The 17,723-nt window shown below is 43.4% G+C and overlaps 1 protein-coding gene across 2 annotated transcripts in view; it reads right to left on the bottom strand.

Moving 5' to 3' along the window:
- ARID1B (AT rich interactive domain 1B (SWI1-like)) overlaps window positions 1-17,723 on the bottom strand; it is a 393,153-nt gene that overhangs the window by 61,582 nt on the left and 313,848 nt on the right. For both annotated transcript variants that reach the window (XM_011952754.1, XM_011952755.1), the window contains exon 6: window positions 14,181-14,360. In XM_011952754.1, coding sequence (XP_011808144.1) covers window positions 14,181-14,360 — 180 coding nt within the window. The remainder of the gene's footprint in view (window positions 1-14,180; window positions 14,361-17,723) is intronic.

Here is a 17,723-nt window from a genome sequence, read left to right as displayed (position 1 = left end):
GGTGAGGGATGGCGGGCAGGGCGGGAGGCATAGGTGAGGGATGGCAGATGTTTTCCCTTCCCTTTCATACCTTTTACTTTGTGTGTAGATAAATTCAAGTAAATTAAGATACACGATACTACTTCAATCATAATTAAACTGCTAAACCGCAGTGTCTGCTGGGCACCTGGTTAAGTGTTTTGCACCAATGAATTCATTCATTTCTTCCAATAACCACGTGAAATACAGATAGCCCCAGGACTCTATTTACAAATGAGAAAAATCAAGAGCTAGAAGATGAGGACTGAAGCTCTAGCAAACTGACTCGGGGACCCACGTCTTCAACCAATAAAACGTGCTGCCTCCTGATAAATAAATGAATGTTGAAATCACATAAATGTAAAAGACAAGTGTGTGTGCGTGGAATATGGATTAGTGTTTCCCAGTCAGTCCTTACTACTTTTTGGAAGCCTTTCTCCATCCATGTAACATAACTATACACTTACTATACACCAAAAGCTGTTCTAGGCAGAGGTGACATAAAACTAAATACAATCCAATTCTTGCACTTGAGAAGCTCACAGTCTACATGGGTGAGCATGCGTGTGTGTGCATGCGTGCGCACGTATGGTTATGCGTGTGTGTGTGCAGTAAAGCAGTAAGGGTAAAAACAAGAAAAAGTATAGAAGCAAAACAAAAAAAAGCATGCATTGTGAAAAGTGCAGAGAGAAGGGAGAGTGAGTCTGATGGGGGCTGCAGGCTTGAGGGCCCCCTTGGTGGGGGCTGGTGGAGAGTCCTCTGAATGAGCACTTCTGGAGCTGAACCCTCAAGAGCTGGCTTCAGGGACTGGGAGAGCCTGCAGCTGGGTGAGCCTCTGCATTGCCTGCCTGCAGGACGTTAGGGAAGCTGCTTTCATCTTTTCTTGTTTCATTCTCTTCTCTGTAAAACAAAGAGAATCCTAACATTGTCCATGTGAAGAGGTGTTCTCAGGATTAAACCATATAATGTATGTAAAGTATCTAAATTGTGGGTGCCACTTGAAGGGGGCTTCATTGTTGGCTGGGGGCTATGGCAGAAGAGGGGAAAGGGCACTTATGGTTGAGAGGCTGGGGACACCAGCTCGATGGCAAGGGCAGACTGACTTGGGACAGCCACTGGGGCGCTGTGTGTGGCTGTCGGGGGGTAGAGGGGAGAGGCTGGGTCTGGCAGGGCCTTGTGTACCAGGCTTCTAAGTTCGAGGTTTATCTTGTTGATAAGGAGGAGCTTCTCAAAGGTTTCCAGCAGAGATAGGATTGGATTAATAACTGCAATAAAAGCAAACACTTAATATTTACTATGTGCTAAGCTCAGTTCCAAGTTCTTTGTGTTAACTCACTTAATCCCCAGATCAGGCCTAGGAGGTACACATTATTATAATCCTCATGCTGGAGATGAGGAGCCTAAGGCATAGGGCTGTGAATAACAACAAATGTGCCATAGTCACGTGGCCCACAACTGGAGGAGGAATGTCTGAGCCCAGGCAGCCCGGAGTGTAGTTTAGAGTCCAAGCATGACACATTCTGCTACAGTCTCTCAAATATTTAAGAAAAATCACATTTATGTAACAATGTTACCATAATGGTCAAAACCGGCTTTCTTAAATTCACACATACAAAGTTCTATCACCTACAAATCTGCAAGAGACCTCTGCAGACTTCTCCACATTTACTGTGCGTCTGCTCTCTGTGAGAGACACTGCGTGCATTTTCATTTGGCTGTCCGGGAGGCATGTGTTATTCCTTACAGGCGACGCACGGGCCACTGTCCGTGCAGATGTGGGCAGGCACACTTTTGTCAAGGGCCAGATAGGAAATAGTTTAAGCGTCTGGGGCAAACAGTCTCTATCATGATTACTCAATCCTGCCACTGTAGCCCCCAAAGCAGCCACACACACAGATGGCAGTAGTGATGTTCCAATAAAACTTTATTTACAAAAACAAGTAGTGTGCCAGAGCGGGCCACAATCTGTGGACTCCTGACACAGACCGGTCTTGGGACAAGCTAATAAACTGCTACACTAGCAACAGCAAGTAAGACCTGGTCAAGTCAGCAGCTTCCTTAACCCCGAACACCACCTGGAAGGCTGAGAAAGGCTTCAGGGGATGCCAGAGTGCACAATGGCAGATCTGAGGAACTGGAAAAGAAAGTGGAAGACAGAGGGGAACAGGAAACAGGAACAGGACAGGCACAGCGAAGACACTTTGGGTGCGCTGGGCCACATGCCATTAGCCTTTTATTGGTGGCTCCTTAAAGTCAAACTGCTTCGGCATGAAGAGGCACTGCTTTTGCACCGCTGAAGTTTGCTGATACCATCAAAACTCTGTTTTCAAGTTAAAAATAAAAAATAAAAAAACACCACTCTTCATCAGTTTCAAAGTTCTTTACAAAAATTTCTTATGTTGCTTCTGAATCTCCCATCCCACGGGACACACATACACTCCGTTTTCCCGTCACGCAGTCTTGGCGGAAAAGGCACCTTCTGTGCACCCTGGTAGGCGGGCACAGAGCAGGGGCCAGCTGCTGGGCCCTTCCTCTTCCCACGCTTACCCAGAGAGAGCCCCAGTCCTCACGACTCTTCCCTGTGAGAAGGAATTCAGACTCCTCCTCCTCCTCCTCCTCCCTGAGCTCACATCCCCTTCGCTTCCAGATGATCTGGTAAGATCAGTGAGATACAGTGCTCCTTCTTGGCTCTTGCTTTTATTAAAAATAAACATACTCATTCATAGTTTGAATGCACAAGTAACTAATTCATATATTTATGCCATTACTTGAGGGCTAGTTTCCACCCTCCCCCAACACTGGATAAGTGACTCGGTAAGAAACCTTTTTCAGTGAAAACTTATGTGCCTTTGCTTTAGAAGGAAATGAAGTAATGCTTTAATTTTGTTTTAGAAAACAAGTGTTTAGACTATACCCATCATGTAGTTTTATTAGAGAAAGAAGGTTTCTGAGTTTGTTGAACTCTGCTTATAGCTGAAATGCGGAAATGGTGGCACTCCAACTTCCTGGGTTTAACTGGCCGTCAAGGGCTGTATTTTAATGAACACAAAGGAAAGAAACTACTGAGATGTTTAGTTACTCTGTACCCTACCTTCATCTCTCACTCACGTTCTGTACTAAAGAGAGAAGAGCTGTGTTTCAATAGCTTTGCTCAATTCGGCAGCTGGTCTTCATCTTCTGGCAGGAAGCATCTGCAACCTGGTGGAGTACGCGTTTGAGCACAGCCATGCACACCAAGACATGTGTGTGTGCACTTGTGCTTAGAAAGGCGCTTAGGCCTGGGGTGCCAATCTCTTTCTCTCCAATCAGTTGGGTTGATTCCATGAATTGGCACTCAAAAGCGCGTGTCAAGGAAATATGTTCTAATTACAGAGGCCTCTATTGGATAGAAGAAATACCAAGTCCCCTTTTCTTTTCTTTGAAACTTTCCTCATTAGACTCACGTGCCTGGATAAAAATAGTTTCTAAAGGCTTAAAATGGTTTAAGAGGCAGCAATGGATAAAGCACAGGCTTCAGAATCTGGGTGTGAATACTGGTTCTGACACTCCCTAGCAGCGTGACAAGTTGTTTAACCTCTCTGAACTGTGGTTCTGTCATCTGTAAAGTGATGACGATAATGAATAAGAGGCGGAAAGTAACAAGTGCAGCGCCAGGCACAGCGCTGCCTAACAAATGACAGCTGCCATCGTCATCAACGGCCATAACAACATCACTAACATCACCCCCCCATCTTTTAAAAATGTGTGCATGGGGCAAAAAATGATTCATGCCCCCCCAACTACTCGATAACGTATCTTTCTTCTCAAAATAAACAAAAACCAAATATGTAAGCCAAGCAAAATATGAGAGGAAAAGCCAGGAATGAGAAGTGCAATCTTATTTCCATGTTTCTCTAATAGGTTAGTAATTTGTTGGCACTGGCTTTGACAGAAAACAGATGGATCCAGCATTAAGCACAATGAAGGCGGCAGATGCCGGGCCAGCCCACCTCAGCTGGACTGGTCTTGCAGCCAAGTCCAAGAGCCCACAGTTTTCAAGTGGGTTCATCTTGGCACACTAGCTTTGGAAAATTGGTCACCAATAGAATTCAGATTTCTACCCACCAAGAGTTCCATTCAAGCCCAGAGAGAGGAAGCAGAAACTAGACCCTATTCAAGTCACCGTCATCATTTCAGGCAGATCACAAAACATTCTGTACCTGACTCCAGAAAATTTAAAGTTGCTAGTTACAATACATATTCAGAGAGTACTGCTTTTTGTAAACTACTAAATGTTTCCACTCATATATGAAATTTTGCTTCTAAGTTTCAATCACTCAACAGTTATGAACAACTACTGTGGGCAAGGTTCTGCGTTATTCCCTATATGGTGGAGGAGAAAATGGAGGCGCATGCCATAAATCAGAAATCTTACCCTTGTGGGAAAAAGAAATGCATAATTAGCTACATACTATGATAAAGGCAGTTGTGAATGAGGGCTAAATATGTATTTATCTTGTCTTGTAGCCAGCAATGTTTACCATTTTTATAACAGTCACTACAAAATATTGTGGTTTTTTTTTTTTTTTTTTTTTGAGACAGAGTCTTGCTCTGTCACCCAGGCTGGAGTGCAGTGGCGTGATTCCGGCTCACTGCAACCTCCGCCTCCTGAGTTTAAGTGATCCTCCCACTCGAGCCTCCTGAGTAGCTGGGTTTACAGGCGTGTACTACCATGGCAGGCTAATTTTTGTATTTTTAGTAGAGACGGGGTTTTGTCATGTTGCCCGGGCTAGTCTCAAACGCCTGGCCTCAAACAACCCACCCGCCCTCGCCTCCCCAAGTGCTGGGATTACAGGCGTGAGCCAACGTGCCCGGCTTTGTCATGTCTATATTGAGATATCAAAAAATCTGTAATCCTGTAATCGACAGCACAATCAAGGTACAAAATATTTATCTCACAAGAAATGAAAGGAGGAGAAAGTTCCCTCTTTCCCTTCTGTAAGTCAACCTCATGCCCACCCCCTGGCAACCACTGATCTGATTTCCGTTCATGTCATTTTACTTCTCTACAATGTCGCATGGAGTCACACAGTATAGGCTTTCGTGCTTGGTTTCTTAGCATCATGTCTTTGACATCCATCCACACCGTTGCATGAATCTGTGCGTTCCCTTTCAGTGCTGAGTAGTAGTCCATTCTTGGATATGGTTTCTAGTTTTTGGCAATTATGAGTAGAGCTGCTAAAAATTTGTATACAGGTCTTTGTGTGGTAGGAATATGTTTCATTTTTCTTTGTAAAACCCTAGAAATGAGATTGCTTGGCTGTATGGTAAGTACATGTTTATAAGAAACTGCCAAACTGTGGCTGTATTATTTTGTATATATTCCCATCAAATACTGTGTGAGAGTTCTAACTGCCAGCACTTGATATTCCAACTTAAAAAAATTAGCCATTTGAATCAGTATGTAACAGAAATCAATTTAGCTTTAATTTTCATTTTCCTAATGAAAAAAAATTTTGAGCATTTTTCATGTATTTATTTGTTGGTTATCATACTTAAGTAAGATCTTTTCTGTGAAAAACAAAGTTCTATTTCAATACAGCTTCTTTCAATTCTATGTTTCTACTTAGATCTATCATACAATGCTGCTCTTTTAGGCAGGGAAATGTATCAAGTAGTTAGATGATCACAAATACAGGTTCATCAAAATGAAAGCTGACTTACCACAAGTTGCATCAAGTCCTATTTGTGGGAATAAATACACATAATTTGTTTTCTGAACTATATATAAGGTACCATATTTCTCTTAGGTCAATATGCATTTAAAAATTACTTAAAATGTAAAACTTACAATGTTACACAAAGTTTGTAAAAGAAGGAGAAAGACCTATTATCTTACCTTACAGTGTCACTTCAACGTTTCACTTTTGGTAGTTTTTTTCCATTTATGTTACAACAGTTATTGTCTTCCTTTTTAAAATTACAAAGTAATGAAAACTCAATACAGAAAATATGGAAGCATAGAAACAGACAAAAATTATCCTTAGTCTCACCCCACAAGGATAATATAACAGGTACTGCTCTTAGGCATCGAATGGTCAACCCAATACCGGTCAAGCCTCAAGGCAGTGGGGAAGGAGTATCAGTGACTCTGGATTACTCTGCCTTAGCAAAATTCATTCATTTAAGAAAGAGTTATTAAGGGCCTCTTACATGCCAGGCTCTGGGCTAAATGCTGGGGATTCAGCAGTGAATGAAGACAAAGAGCTTATGTTCTGGTGGCAGGAGACAGGCAAGTAAAGAAATCAAGACAATGTCATGTGGTGACGAGAGTGATGAAGAGAAACACAGGAGGGAGGACTCTGCAGAGTGGTGAGGGGAAGGGAGCCATGTGCAAGCCGCTGCCTCTCCCGGGGCAGAAGTGGATCCCGGAATGGGGCTAACGTCAGAGGCAGACCCCAAGGATACGTGGGTATGCTCAGAGGCCAGCATCTCATGTCAAGGCAGCCAAGTGAAGAAGAGAGGCCTCCCAGGAGGCAGGTCTCACTGTCTGGTTCTGGGCAGGTGACCTCTGGAAAGCTACCTGTTACTCCAAAGCTCAGTTTCCTCCTCTATAAAAAGGGTGTAATAAAAGATTCTCTATCTCATGTGGTTGCTGCAGGGAAAAAAATATAGTAACTACTGTAGGACAACTGACAATGAATAGATAAAATCAGCCAAGGAATAGGCAAGAAAGTGTTCTTTTTATTTTTTTCGAGACAAGGTCTTGCTGTGTCGCCCAGACTAGAGTGCACAGGTGCAATCTCAGCCCACTGCAACCTCCACCTCCCGGGTTCAAGTAATTCTCCTGCCTCAGCCTCCCGGGTAGCTGGGATTACAGGCGCATGCCACCACATTAGGCTAATATTTGTATTTTTGGTAGAGATGGGGTTTCACTGTGCTGCCCAGGCTGGTCTCAAACTCCAAGGCTCAAGCAATTCACCCACCTTGGCCTCCCAAAGTGTTGGGATTATAGGTATGAGCCACTGCACCTGGCCCAAAAGGTATTCTAATAACTGTATAATTAGTGAAAAGAAATTGTCTTTACATTATCATATTGCATATATGCCTAGTTTTACTTTCATCACGCACAGATACACAATCTATTTCTCAAATAGAAGAATGTATAAAAGGTAAGCACTGACATTAAAAAATATATAAAGAGGCCGGGCACGGTGGCTCATGCCTGTAATCCCAGCACTTTGGGAGGACGAGGCAGGCGGATCACTTGAGGTCAGGAGTTTGAGGCCAGCCTGGCCAACACGATGAAATCCCATCTCTACTAAAAATACAAAAAATCAGCTGGGTGTGGTGGCGGGCACCTGTTATCCTAGCTACTCTGGAGGCTGAGGCTGGAAAATTGCTGGAACCCAGGAGGCAGAGGTTGCAGTGAGCTGAGATTGCGCTGGCACCCCAGCCTGAGCAACACAGCGAGACTCCATCTTAAAAAAAAGAAATATATATATATATATTATATTATATATATTACACACACACACACACACACACACACACACACACACACACACACACACACACACACACACCCAACCCAATAGTCAACTGCAGTGTGAAACAGTCAAGTCTCTATGGTGAGAACTGAAGGCATCTAAGCATCAGAAGTGGCGGGGCCACACACAGCAGGGGCTGTGTCTCCAGGCTCAGCTGCTGTGCCCTGCACGCCCCACACAGACTGCAGGGGAAAGGCACCCCCTGCAGGTGGGCCAGAGAGGGTCCTGATCAGCCACCACTAACCACAGGTGGAGGGACCCTCTTCCAGGGTGCCTGGTGCGACTCTGGCGGATTTGTGAAATATGTCAACAGGTAATTTCCTTTTAAACATTCGAATAAATGGAAGAGCAACGGGCCTCGGGAAAAGGTACCTTGCTAAGAGGGCAAGTGAAGCTGCGTGTCCACACCCTGCCTCTCTACGTGCCACCCACTGCTGTCTTAATGAACCCCACCTGACATGGCATATATGGTGGTGGGCTCGGTCACGCAGTGAGGGCAGGGGGTGTGCCCCTCTTGAGTGCTGCAGTAGAACAGCCTCATACTAGTCAAATTTACTGCAGTAGAACAGCCTCACACTAGTCAAAATTAAAGTTGCTTGATTTTTTTTCTCTGTTTTCATCTTAGGTTGATTTGTACTGTATATTTTCCTGAGTTTTTCTCCCTAATTCCCAGGTTTTGATAAAATCATGATGTGATGATCTTATCAAAATCACCATGATTATCAGTCTAATTCATGCTAAAGTCTTATAACTTGAAGGCTAGATGCAGACATCACAAGAAGACTTGATTACATTCGCCTCTCCTTTGCTATGCAACCATCTAATTCAATTTTTGCTTTTTCTAGTATTAGCAACACAGATTTAGGAGATTTCCTTAGTAAAACGTAACAGTATAGAACAAGGAATTAATCCTTTTGCTTTGCACTGTCAATTTAACCAAAAACACAAGGGTAAGATAAGAAGCTGTGGCCTCATCAAGTCTATCAACCTGTTTCAAGAAAACAATAAAATGAGCACACTGAAGGGACGAGTGACCTGCACAGAATCTAGTCTTTGGAACATCAGAGAACAGGATCTTGTCAATCTGCGGTACCATCCACGGGAAGTCTTTTGACCACACAAAATGAATCCATGTGGCAGACAGACCCCACCTCTGCAGAAGAGCAGCTGTATTTAAGTCAATTCAATAATAAGACTGAGGTTCTCTCATGCCTGTAATCCTAGAACTTTGGGAGGCCGAGGTGGGTGGATCATGTGAGCCCAGGAGTTTGAAACTAGCTTGGGCAACATGCTGAAACCTTGTCTCCACAAAAAATACAAAAAAAATTAGCCTGGCGTGGGGTGCATGTCTGTGGTCCCAGCTACTAGAGAGGCTGAGGTGGGAGAATCCCTTTAGCCCAAGAGCTCGAGGTTGCAGTGAGTCAAGATTGCCTCACTGCACTCCAGACTGGGCGACAGAGTGAGACTCTGTCTCAACAACCAATCAATCAACCAACCAACCAAAGACGGAGGTTCTGAACTTAGAAGAGTAGAGACTGAAATCCTGGGTCTCAGTGACTGCAGGGCCTGTAAGGTACCCACAAGTAGCTAGTGGGCCCACAACTCTTGACATCTATACCTTGTAGCTCTAGAACCACAACAGTTTAAGAGTATTGCTGTGTAATTCACTAGTCTGGAACTGTATTCATTTCAACTGAATATCATTTCAAGTTTGCCTCTGTTGAACTTATGAGACACATATAATGAATGAAGGGAAAAGGAAAATTTCTAGATGGCATCTAATTTATTTTAGCGGAAAAAATATATTTAAACCCTTCTGAAAAATACCTTTGGCAAAGTAATTTAGAAATACAAGGTTCATGAGACTTACCTACTTGTAAGTCCTCTGCTTCCCAAGACACACACAAGAAAAATGAGGCATAAACCCAGGTGTCAGCACGACCCATATGGCTGTGTGTGGTGGCCCTACCCAGACTCCCATAGGCTAATACAGAGTGAGTGAGGCCTGGGAGGAATCCAGACTCAGAACTACTGTTACCTACTCACAGCAAAACTAAGGCCTGAGTGTTTATATTTTGTAACTAGTAACAACATGCAAAAAGTATTTCTGGATAGTCAGCGTGACAGACATTCCTCTAGAGAATGCAAAAAACAAACAAGATAGTTTTGTCCTTAAGAAACAAAAAGGCTATGGATATGAAATTGATTTTAGCTCTCTTTTTCCCATACAAACTCACTTATTAATAATTAACATGTTAATTACATAATCCTTTCTATTTATTAAAGCAAGTTCCCACAGCCCTTTTTCCTTGCAAACACTTTGCAAGGGTAGTTATTATTACATGTGCTTGCTTGAAGGTGGCAAAGTGCTGTTTCACAAAATATACTGTAATTACATATCTTTACACATTTAGATTGGCTTCATTTATTTAACAATTCAGATTTTATAGTATTAATGTACATTTCTAACATTCCCCCTTCTTCACACCATAGAAATTTTATTTTATTTTTTGAGACGGTCTCACTTTGTCACCCAGGCTGTAGAGCAGTGGCGTGATCAGAGTTCACTGCAGCCTCAACCTCCTGGGCTCAAGTGATCCTCCGATGCCAGCCTCCTGAGTAGCTGGGATTACATGTGTGTGCCATCAAAACTGGCTAATTTTTTTATATCTTTTTGTAGAGACGGCGTTTTACCATGTTGCCCAGGCTGGTCTCTAACTCCTGGGCTCAAGCGATCAGCCCACCTCAGCCTCTCAAAGTGCTGAGATTATGGACATGAGCAACATTCTTAATCTCTTCAGTATTTTTTTTTTTTTTTAAGACAGGGTCTTGTTCTGTCACCCGGACTGGAGTGCAGTGGCACAATCTTGGCTCACTGTAGCTTCCATGTCCCAGGTTCAAGCGATTCTTGTGCCTCAGTCTCCTGAGTAGCTGGGACCACAGGTGTGCGCCACCACACCAGCTAAGTTTTGTAGTTTTAGATGAGGCAGTGTTTCAACATGTTGCCCAGGCTGGTCTCAAACTCCTGACCTTAAGTAATCCACCCGCCTCGGACTCCCAAAGTGCCACTCCCAAAGAGCCACTATGCCCGGTCAGTATTTTTAACATATATTTCCATTATTTCCAGTATTTTTAATATATATTTCCATTATATATATATAAAAATATATATATTTCCATTATATATTTCCAGTATTTTTAATATATTTAATATATATTTGCATGCCTGTATTCTTAAGATGTTTCTTGCTCCATAAAGGCGAGTTGTTTGTCATTTTGGTTTCATATCGCTAGTGGCTCACTGAATGAATGAACTGGCGAGAGGGCAGTGCAGTTAAGGTGTGGGAAGCACCACCACCAGTGACCACGGGAGAGGCCCCTCGTAAGTCAGTTTCCGTTGGTGGGAACCCTGGGCTAGCCACTTACTGTAACAGCTGTGGGATCATGGCCCAATTGTTAAATTTCTTAAGGCTTTGGTGTTCTCACTTTTGAAATAGAGACAGTCTCAGAGGGCTTCCCATTAATTAAGAGAATGGGTGAATCAGCCTGGGTTTGGATCCTGGCTTGACCATTGTAGTCACTGTGCATCCTGGCAAAACTGTTCACCTGTTCTGTGCCTCAGTTTCTTCCTCTGTAAAGTGGAGTAATAACAGCAACTTCTGTGAGGATTAAATGAGTTAATATAAAAAACACTTAGAAAACAGGACCCAGGACATAGTAACATGCTCAATAAATGCTGGTTGTTATTACTAATAATTTTGGAAAAGCTGCTCATATAAAATGTGAGTAAAATGGTTGTGAAGTATTTGAAACTTCTTTAAAAAAGCAAAACCAGAAGCAAGCCATGAAGTGAAGAACAAAAACGGAAAAAGGAGACTGATGACATCTTGGGTGGCGGCATGAGAGAATCATTCCAGAGATATGAACACTTCTCATGTGAAGAAGGAAGCTGAATACATCACTAATCATCTGAGTAGTTAATCAAGAGGAGAAAGAAAAAACCCTTTACTTGGATCCCTTTCTAAAAGGACTACAAAGACAGAAAAAGTGAAGAGCATTTCTTGAGCTCAACAATACATGTTGCAAATGTGATCTCCTGGTGCTGAGTGTTTGCTGAGGACAGGAGGCTCCAAGGGGGAAAAGGTGATGATTTTGAATTGGACATTGAGAGTACCAGGACCCTCACAGCACACAGCACTCAGAGCTGACGCAGGAACCCAGCAGCACACAAGCCTTGGAGGGGAACAAGGTGGCAATGTCACTCAGGAGAGGAGAAAAGGGTGCATGGTGCCGGGAGGGGTGCCCAACGTTCAGGCACCAGAGAGTGCCGAGTGTGGGAATATCATTCTCATTTCAGATTGTTTCTACTATTAACCTACACTTAAGGTTCAGGCCTTAAAACACTCCAACAAAAAGCTGAACTGTGACGCAGGAACCCAGTGGGCTACCATAACAGTAAAGGTCCTGGAACTGAAGCAAGGCTTTACTCACAGAACATTAGAAGTGGAAGCAACTTCCAATGCAATATAATCTCATTTTCTCATTTTCTAGACAAAAAGCAATTCAGAAAGAGTAAGCAATCTTCCAAGGAGACACAGCAGTTTGGATAAGAACTCTCCTGGGCTCAGTGCTCTTAAATTAAGAGTCTTCACATTCAGTGATAGCAAAAAACAGGGATTTAGTCAAAAAATAAATCCATTCTATAGTAATTTCCTTCCCTGCTATTAGTTCCTATAGCAAAAGTTCTTCCTTAGTTGTTCACAAAAGATTTACTAGATAGCCCAAGGCTCAGTCTTCACGTATGATGAGTAGAAAAAGAGGCTACAAGATTGAATTACTAAAGAGTATGGAGACAAATTTCAAAGAGCCCAGGAAGGGCTTATGGTCTTAAGAGTTAACTAGACCACCTTCACCCACACCCAGTTCTGAGAGCAAGGTCTGGACCTTGCTTCCAATTACATTAGGAGTAAAAGCCCACATTTTCGGTGCCTACCACAACTTATAAACTGCTTTTCCAACTGCCGCTAAGTTTTCTTCTTTCCATGACAGCTAAAGAAACCTGGCTTTGACAACACCCATCACGTTCAGTAAGGGTAGTGGGTAACCCACAGTCCTGCCTCTGCTCAGCAACAAACAGCTACATGTCATAGTTACCTGGCGCTGCCAGGGAACAAGCAGACCATTACTGTCGACTGGGACTGAAATTCATAACGCTTACTGGAATTACTAACATGGAAAACTCTTGATGATGTGATGTAAAGAGAATTGGGCAAAACACCAAGTCTCACTCTCAGGACAAGCCTGAACAAAGGCAGGAGAGGCTCTATATAGATGTTTGCTTTCTTGGGTATCTCCGTAGTCTTCCTACCAACAGAAATATTTGGAAAGTAAATATAACAAAGCCCTCTAAGGCAAAGAAACAATGCTCCATTGGTAGCAATGAAACTGTTTAAGATCTTTTGGAAAAAGATCTTCAGAACACAAGAAAAGAGCTCGCTTTTCAAGCTGTAAAGTACTTTTCATCAGAAAGATGCGATTTTCTGAGAAATGGCAGGTAAAAAGGGAGGTGACTGGGCCTCACCTTATATTTGCCTGGCCTCATAGATGGGTTTGCTAAACAGTTGCAAACGCCTCTAGGAAATACCAAGGCTCTACCCCAGGCAAACCTGGTTTTGTTGTAGAAATGGTAAACATTTTACTACGGTTTCCCAGTGGCACTCATCATCTTCACCCGGAATGTTCCTGGTATTTTCAGAAGTGAGGGAACTCTGGGAATTGTGCCAGATTATTTCATTCTCTCTAAATTATCCATTAATGTCTAATTTAAATAAACAAAATATAAGGAAGGTGGTAAATTCAAATGTCTTATTGCTAAAAGTGACTTAGAAAAAAATATATATACATGTATGTTATATATATGTATACCTATACACATCAGGTTAAAAACCTTGATAAAAGGATTCTATGTGTATCTAACAAAACCTACATCCACTTCCAGGAAGAAGGAAGGCCAGTGGTGCATGCTGGACATGATTCCACTTAGTTCTCTGCTCCTCCCTTACCTTCTCTTGTGAAAGACATGTAACCATTTCAGGCTTTGTCCTGTCTCTGAAGAGTCAGACTGGGGATGACTGGGAAAGTGAGAGCTACTGCTGACCTGATGCGGCACCTCGGAGAGAAATTGGGAGGGATGTGCGGGGCAATGCCGTCCTGAGCTGTCAGCTCAGGGTTTTGACAGAAATCACTAAGAGGGAGGGGCCAAACCAGAATCCCACCCAACAAAGCCCAAGTTTTACATCAGAAACCTTCTGAGAACGTAGCTTGTGTTTTTTTCTCTATGTTTAGAACCACGTCACAGAAGATAGGGGTTCCCTACTTCATTAGCAACATAAGGATGATGAGCACTTACCCTAGTGTCTGATACATAAATGCTTAACCAATAATGACTGTAATTATTGCTCCCATCATTAGGGGCAACTAAAGTACTGTGGGCTTGTATGAACCTCACAAACCTGTCAGGTAACAGATATGGATCTTACGATATGTTCACAATATTAAAATCTTGAAGGACTAATACATTAAGAAAACTTCTACAACTTGCTGCCATGCATTTAGGAGAAGCTTTGGTTTTACCTTGTGGTCCATACTGGCTCATCTGTGGACCGTAAGTCCCACTTGAGTTACTCTGCTGAAAGCTACTGATTCCAGCATGCATCTGGCCCCCAGGAGAAGGATGAGGCGACATGGATGGTCCTGTCTGTTGAGGTCCATACTGAGCCATCTGAGGGTTTCTTTGTGTGCCTGTCATAAAACCTAAGTGGGAAATAAATGGAAACATATAAATGCAGGTGTTTCATAATCTCTGCATACATAAAAATGGACATGGACTTATGTGGCAGGTGGCAAGGGAGAAGGCTGGTATCGTGAGAGTTTCCTAAAAAACAGCTAAAGACATCTCAAATCAGCGTGGACAGTCTGGAGGGTGCCCTGGTGAAACCCTGGTCCTAACCCTGAATTCCCATGAGGATTCCCAGGAAGCCAATGGCTTGTGAACTTAAAGTAGGGAGGGGAGGAGGGGGAGCAAAGGCAGATGACCTTCACCTCTCTTACAGATAAAGTCCCTACAAAAAGTAACAGGGACCAACCGCTGTACTGCAAACCTCTGCCCCTGCCAGGCTGGCCACGCCGTGTGTGCCCCCTCCAAGCCTTTGCTCACTGCCCAATCCCCAGGACGTAGCTCTCTGGTTACTCAAAAATCCTACCTTTTAGGCCCAAGGTACCAGCTCTTCCCTGCATAGAGCTGTTTTTCTCCCCTCTGGTGTCCTCAAGCAGTAACCGTTAAACTTGGCTCCTAAGGGGCCTGCAGACTTCTAACACCTGACTCGCACTACCCCTCACAGGTCAACTGCAAACAGCTGCAGGCTTGCACTGTATTCTGCTGCGCCCCAGCAGAACCTCTGACTTTCTCCTTCAAATTTGTTGGGTCTTGGGACTTATCTACCTCTGTAATGGATACGGCCACTCCTCCAAATGCTCCCTCAGACACATGGGACACCCACAAGGTCAGCCTTTCCTTCTTTCCTCTAAGTGTGATCCATCCATCAGCACGTCCTGGTGACTCTGCTCTGACACAGATAGTGTGAGGTACTTCTTCCTTATTTCTACTCCTATCAAAGCCAGCCCCAATTGTCTCTTCTGCCCACATCACAGCTGTATGACCGACCACTCAGCCTTGCTAACCCCAGTCTTGCTCCTTTTGGTTCATTTTCCTCAAAGGTGGCAGAATAACTTTCAGGAATACAAAAGGAAATGAGAGCATATCTCTCCCCTGCATAAAACTCATCAAGACTGGTGGGCATGGTGGCTCATGGCTGTAATCCCAGCTCTTTGGGAGGTCGAGGTGGGTGGATCATGAGGTGAGGAGTTCAAGCCCAGTCTGACGAAGATGGTGAAACCCTGTCTCTACTAAAAATACAAAAATTAGCCGGGCACGGTGGCAGCTATAATCCCAGCTACTCGGGAGGCTGAGGCAGGAGAATCCCTTGAACCCAGAAGGTGAAGGTTGTAGTGAGCCAAGATCGCGCCCCCGCACTCCAGCCTGGGCCACACAGTGAGACTCCATCTCAAACAAAACAAAACAAAACATCATCAAGACTTCCCACTGGCACTAGAATAAAATGCACACATGTGACCCTGTCTGTGAGACCTCGTGAGCTCTGGCCGCTGCCTTTCTCCCTTTAGCCCCATTTCCTAGAGCTTTCTCCTACTCCACTGCCCTGCAGGTCCCAGAGTTCCTAGAAAACAACATCATGCTTCTTCCCTTGGCAAAGCCTCTCTCCCCCATTCCCTCCTCCTAGCTGGCCCACGATCTGCTCTCCACGCCGCTAGGTCCTTCTCATCCTTCAGCCCTCCCTCAACACCCGGTCAGAGGCCACACCAACCCGTACCCTTTCCCACTCACCTTCCTTTAGAGCACTTTTCATAATCACTGGTAATCACTTTATTTTATTTTGACTCACTTATCATCTCTCTTCCCCACTAAAACATTAGCTCCATGAGGGCGAGGATCACACCTGGGCTCACTATTGTATCCTCGGTGCCTAGCAGAGCACTGTGGGACGTGGTGGCTAACAAAAACTATTGTTTTTTTAAAAATGAATGGATGTTTAATTCTTCATGCGCCCAATGGAGTGCTGAGTACAACACCTAGGTGCTTGGTGGGTAGATGATTCAAATGGATAAAGAAAACACTTCTTTATGCGTCAGTGGAAAGCCAGGCACATCCACTTTCAGGAGTCCAGGCAAACAGAAGTGAGTTCATAGACGGAGCTGTGAAATACTCATTAGGACAAAGAGGACCCCAAATCAAGACAGATTTGAGAAAAAGCTGACGTTATCCATCTAGCATGCTAACAAAGGACAGTTTGAAAAACAACTCTCAGAACACAGTGTTTTGTGCTGGGGAGAGGGGCCCACATTACCAGGTGAAGGCTCTAGCTGGAGACGGGCAGGTTTCTGCTCCAGGAGAACCTAAAGCAGTAGCTTCCAAAGAAAGTCCACTGAGGCAGCTGGAGGGTAAGATAATCCTAGATCTCAGGTTGGCTTAAGGAGGTTAAACGGCATGTTGTATTTACAAAGGTGGCCACAGTTTACATTTCAATTAAAAAGAAGATATTCTAACATTGCTTCTGTTTAAAGAGATAGACATAAAATAAAAGTAAGTTGAACTATTTCTTGTTATCCTATTTAACTTATTTATAAAGATAAGCCTTATGAAATTGGGCTCAATTGGCAGCTTCCAGATATAAACCATCATAGAAAACATTTGCTTTTTCAATCTGAAAACAAACAGAAATCAGAGCACTAAAATTACTATGAATGATTGCATCTTAAGATGTTACATGAAATATTTATCTAAGCTTTACTATAAAATTCTCAAGTGTTTCAGATAGAGTCCTGTTTAATCAAAAAATGTGTTTCCATTTCACAGCGATCATGTGGGTCTCCCCCTGAGTTCTTTGAAAATAATGATTGCTTTTTCTTCCTTAGTTAAGGAAAATAACACAGGCCCTTTAATTAGCATTAAATTTCACTCCAACCACGAAGGTGTCCATGCCAAAGGCTTTGGAAGCTCTGATAGTATACTCTCTCTCCCTATAATGTATTATTTAAATATATACATAAATATATATATTTTATTTAAATGTCTATCTATCTATCTATCTATCTATCTATCTATCTATCTATCTATCATCTATCTTTTTTTTTTTTTTTTGATATGGAGCCTCACTCTTTCGCCCAGGCTGGAGTGCAGTGACATGATTTCGTCTCACTGCAACCTCCGCCTCCCAACCTCAAGTGATTCTTCTGCCTCAGCCTCCAGAGTAGCTGGGATTACAGGTGCACGCCATCATGCCCAGCTAATTTTTGTAATTTTAGTAGAAACGGGATTTTACCATGTTGGGCAGGCTGGTCTTGAACTCCTGACCGCCAGTGATCTGTCTGCCTCAGCCTCCCACAGCACTGCGATAGCAGGCATGAGCTACAGAGCCCAGCAGTGTATGATATTCTTAAGTTTTTGCGGCCTCTGCGACACTCATTATAGGCTTAAGGTTTGTTCAAATGAGTGCTAAGAATTCTTACCTAGGCAACTTATTTATTTTTCTATTTCCTCAG

The sequence above is a fragment of the Colobus angolensis genome, unplaced genomic scaffold (genome assembly GCF_000951035.1).
Source record: "Colobus angolensis palliatus isolate OR3802 unplaced genomic scaffold, Cang.pa_1.0 Scaffold35, whole genome shotgun sequence".
Classification (NCBI taxonomy): domain Eukaryota; kingdom Metazoa; phylum Chordata; class Mammalia; order Primates; family Cercopithecidae; genus Colobus; species Colobus angolensis.
The sequence above is the reverse complement of the archived record's forward strand: the minus strand, read 5'-3'. Positions and strand labels throughout refer to the sequence as shown.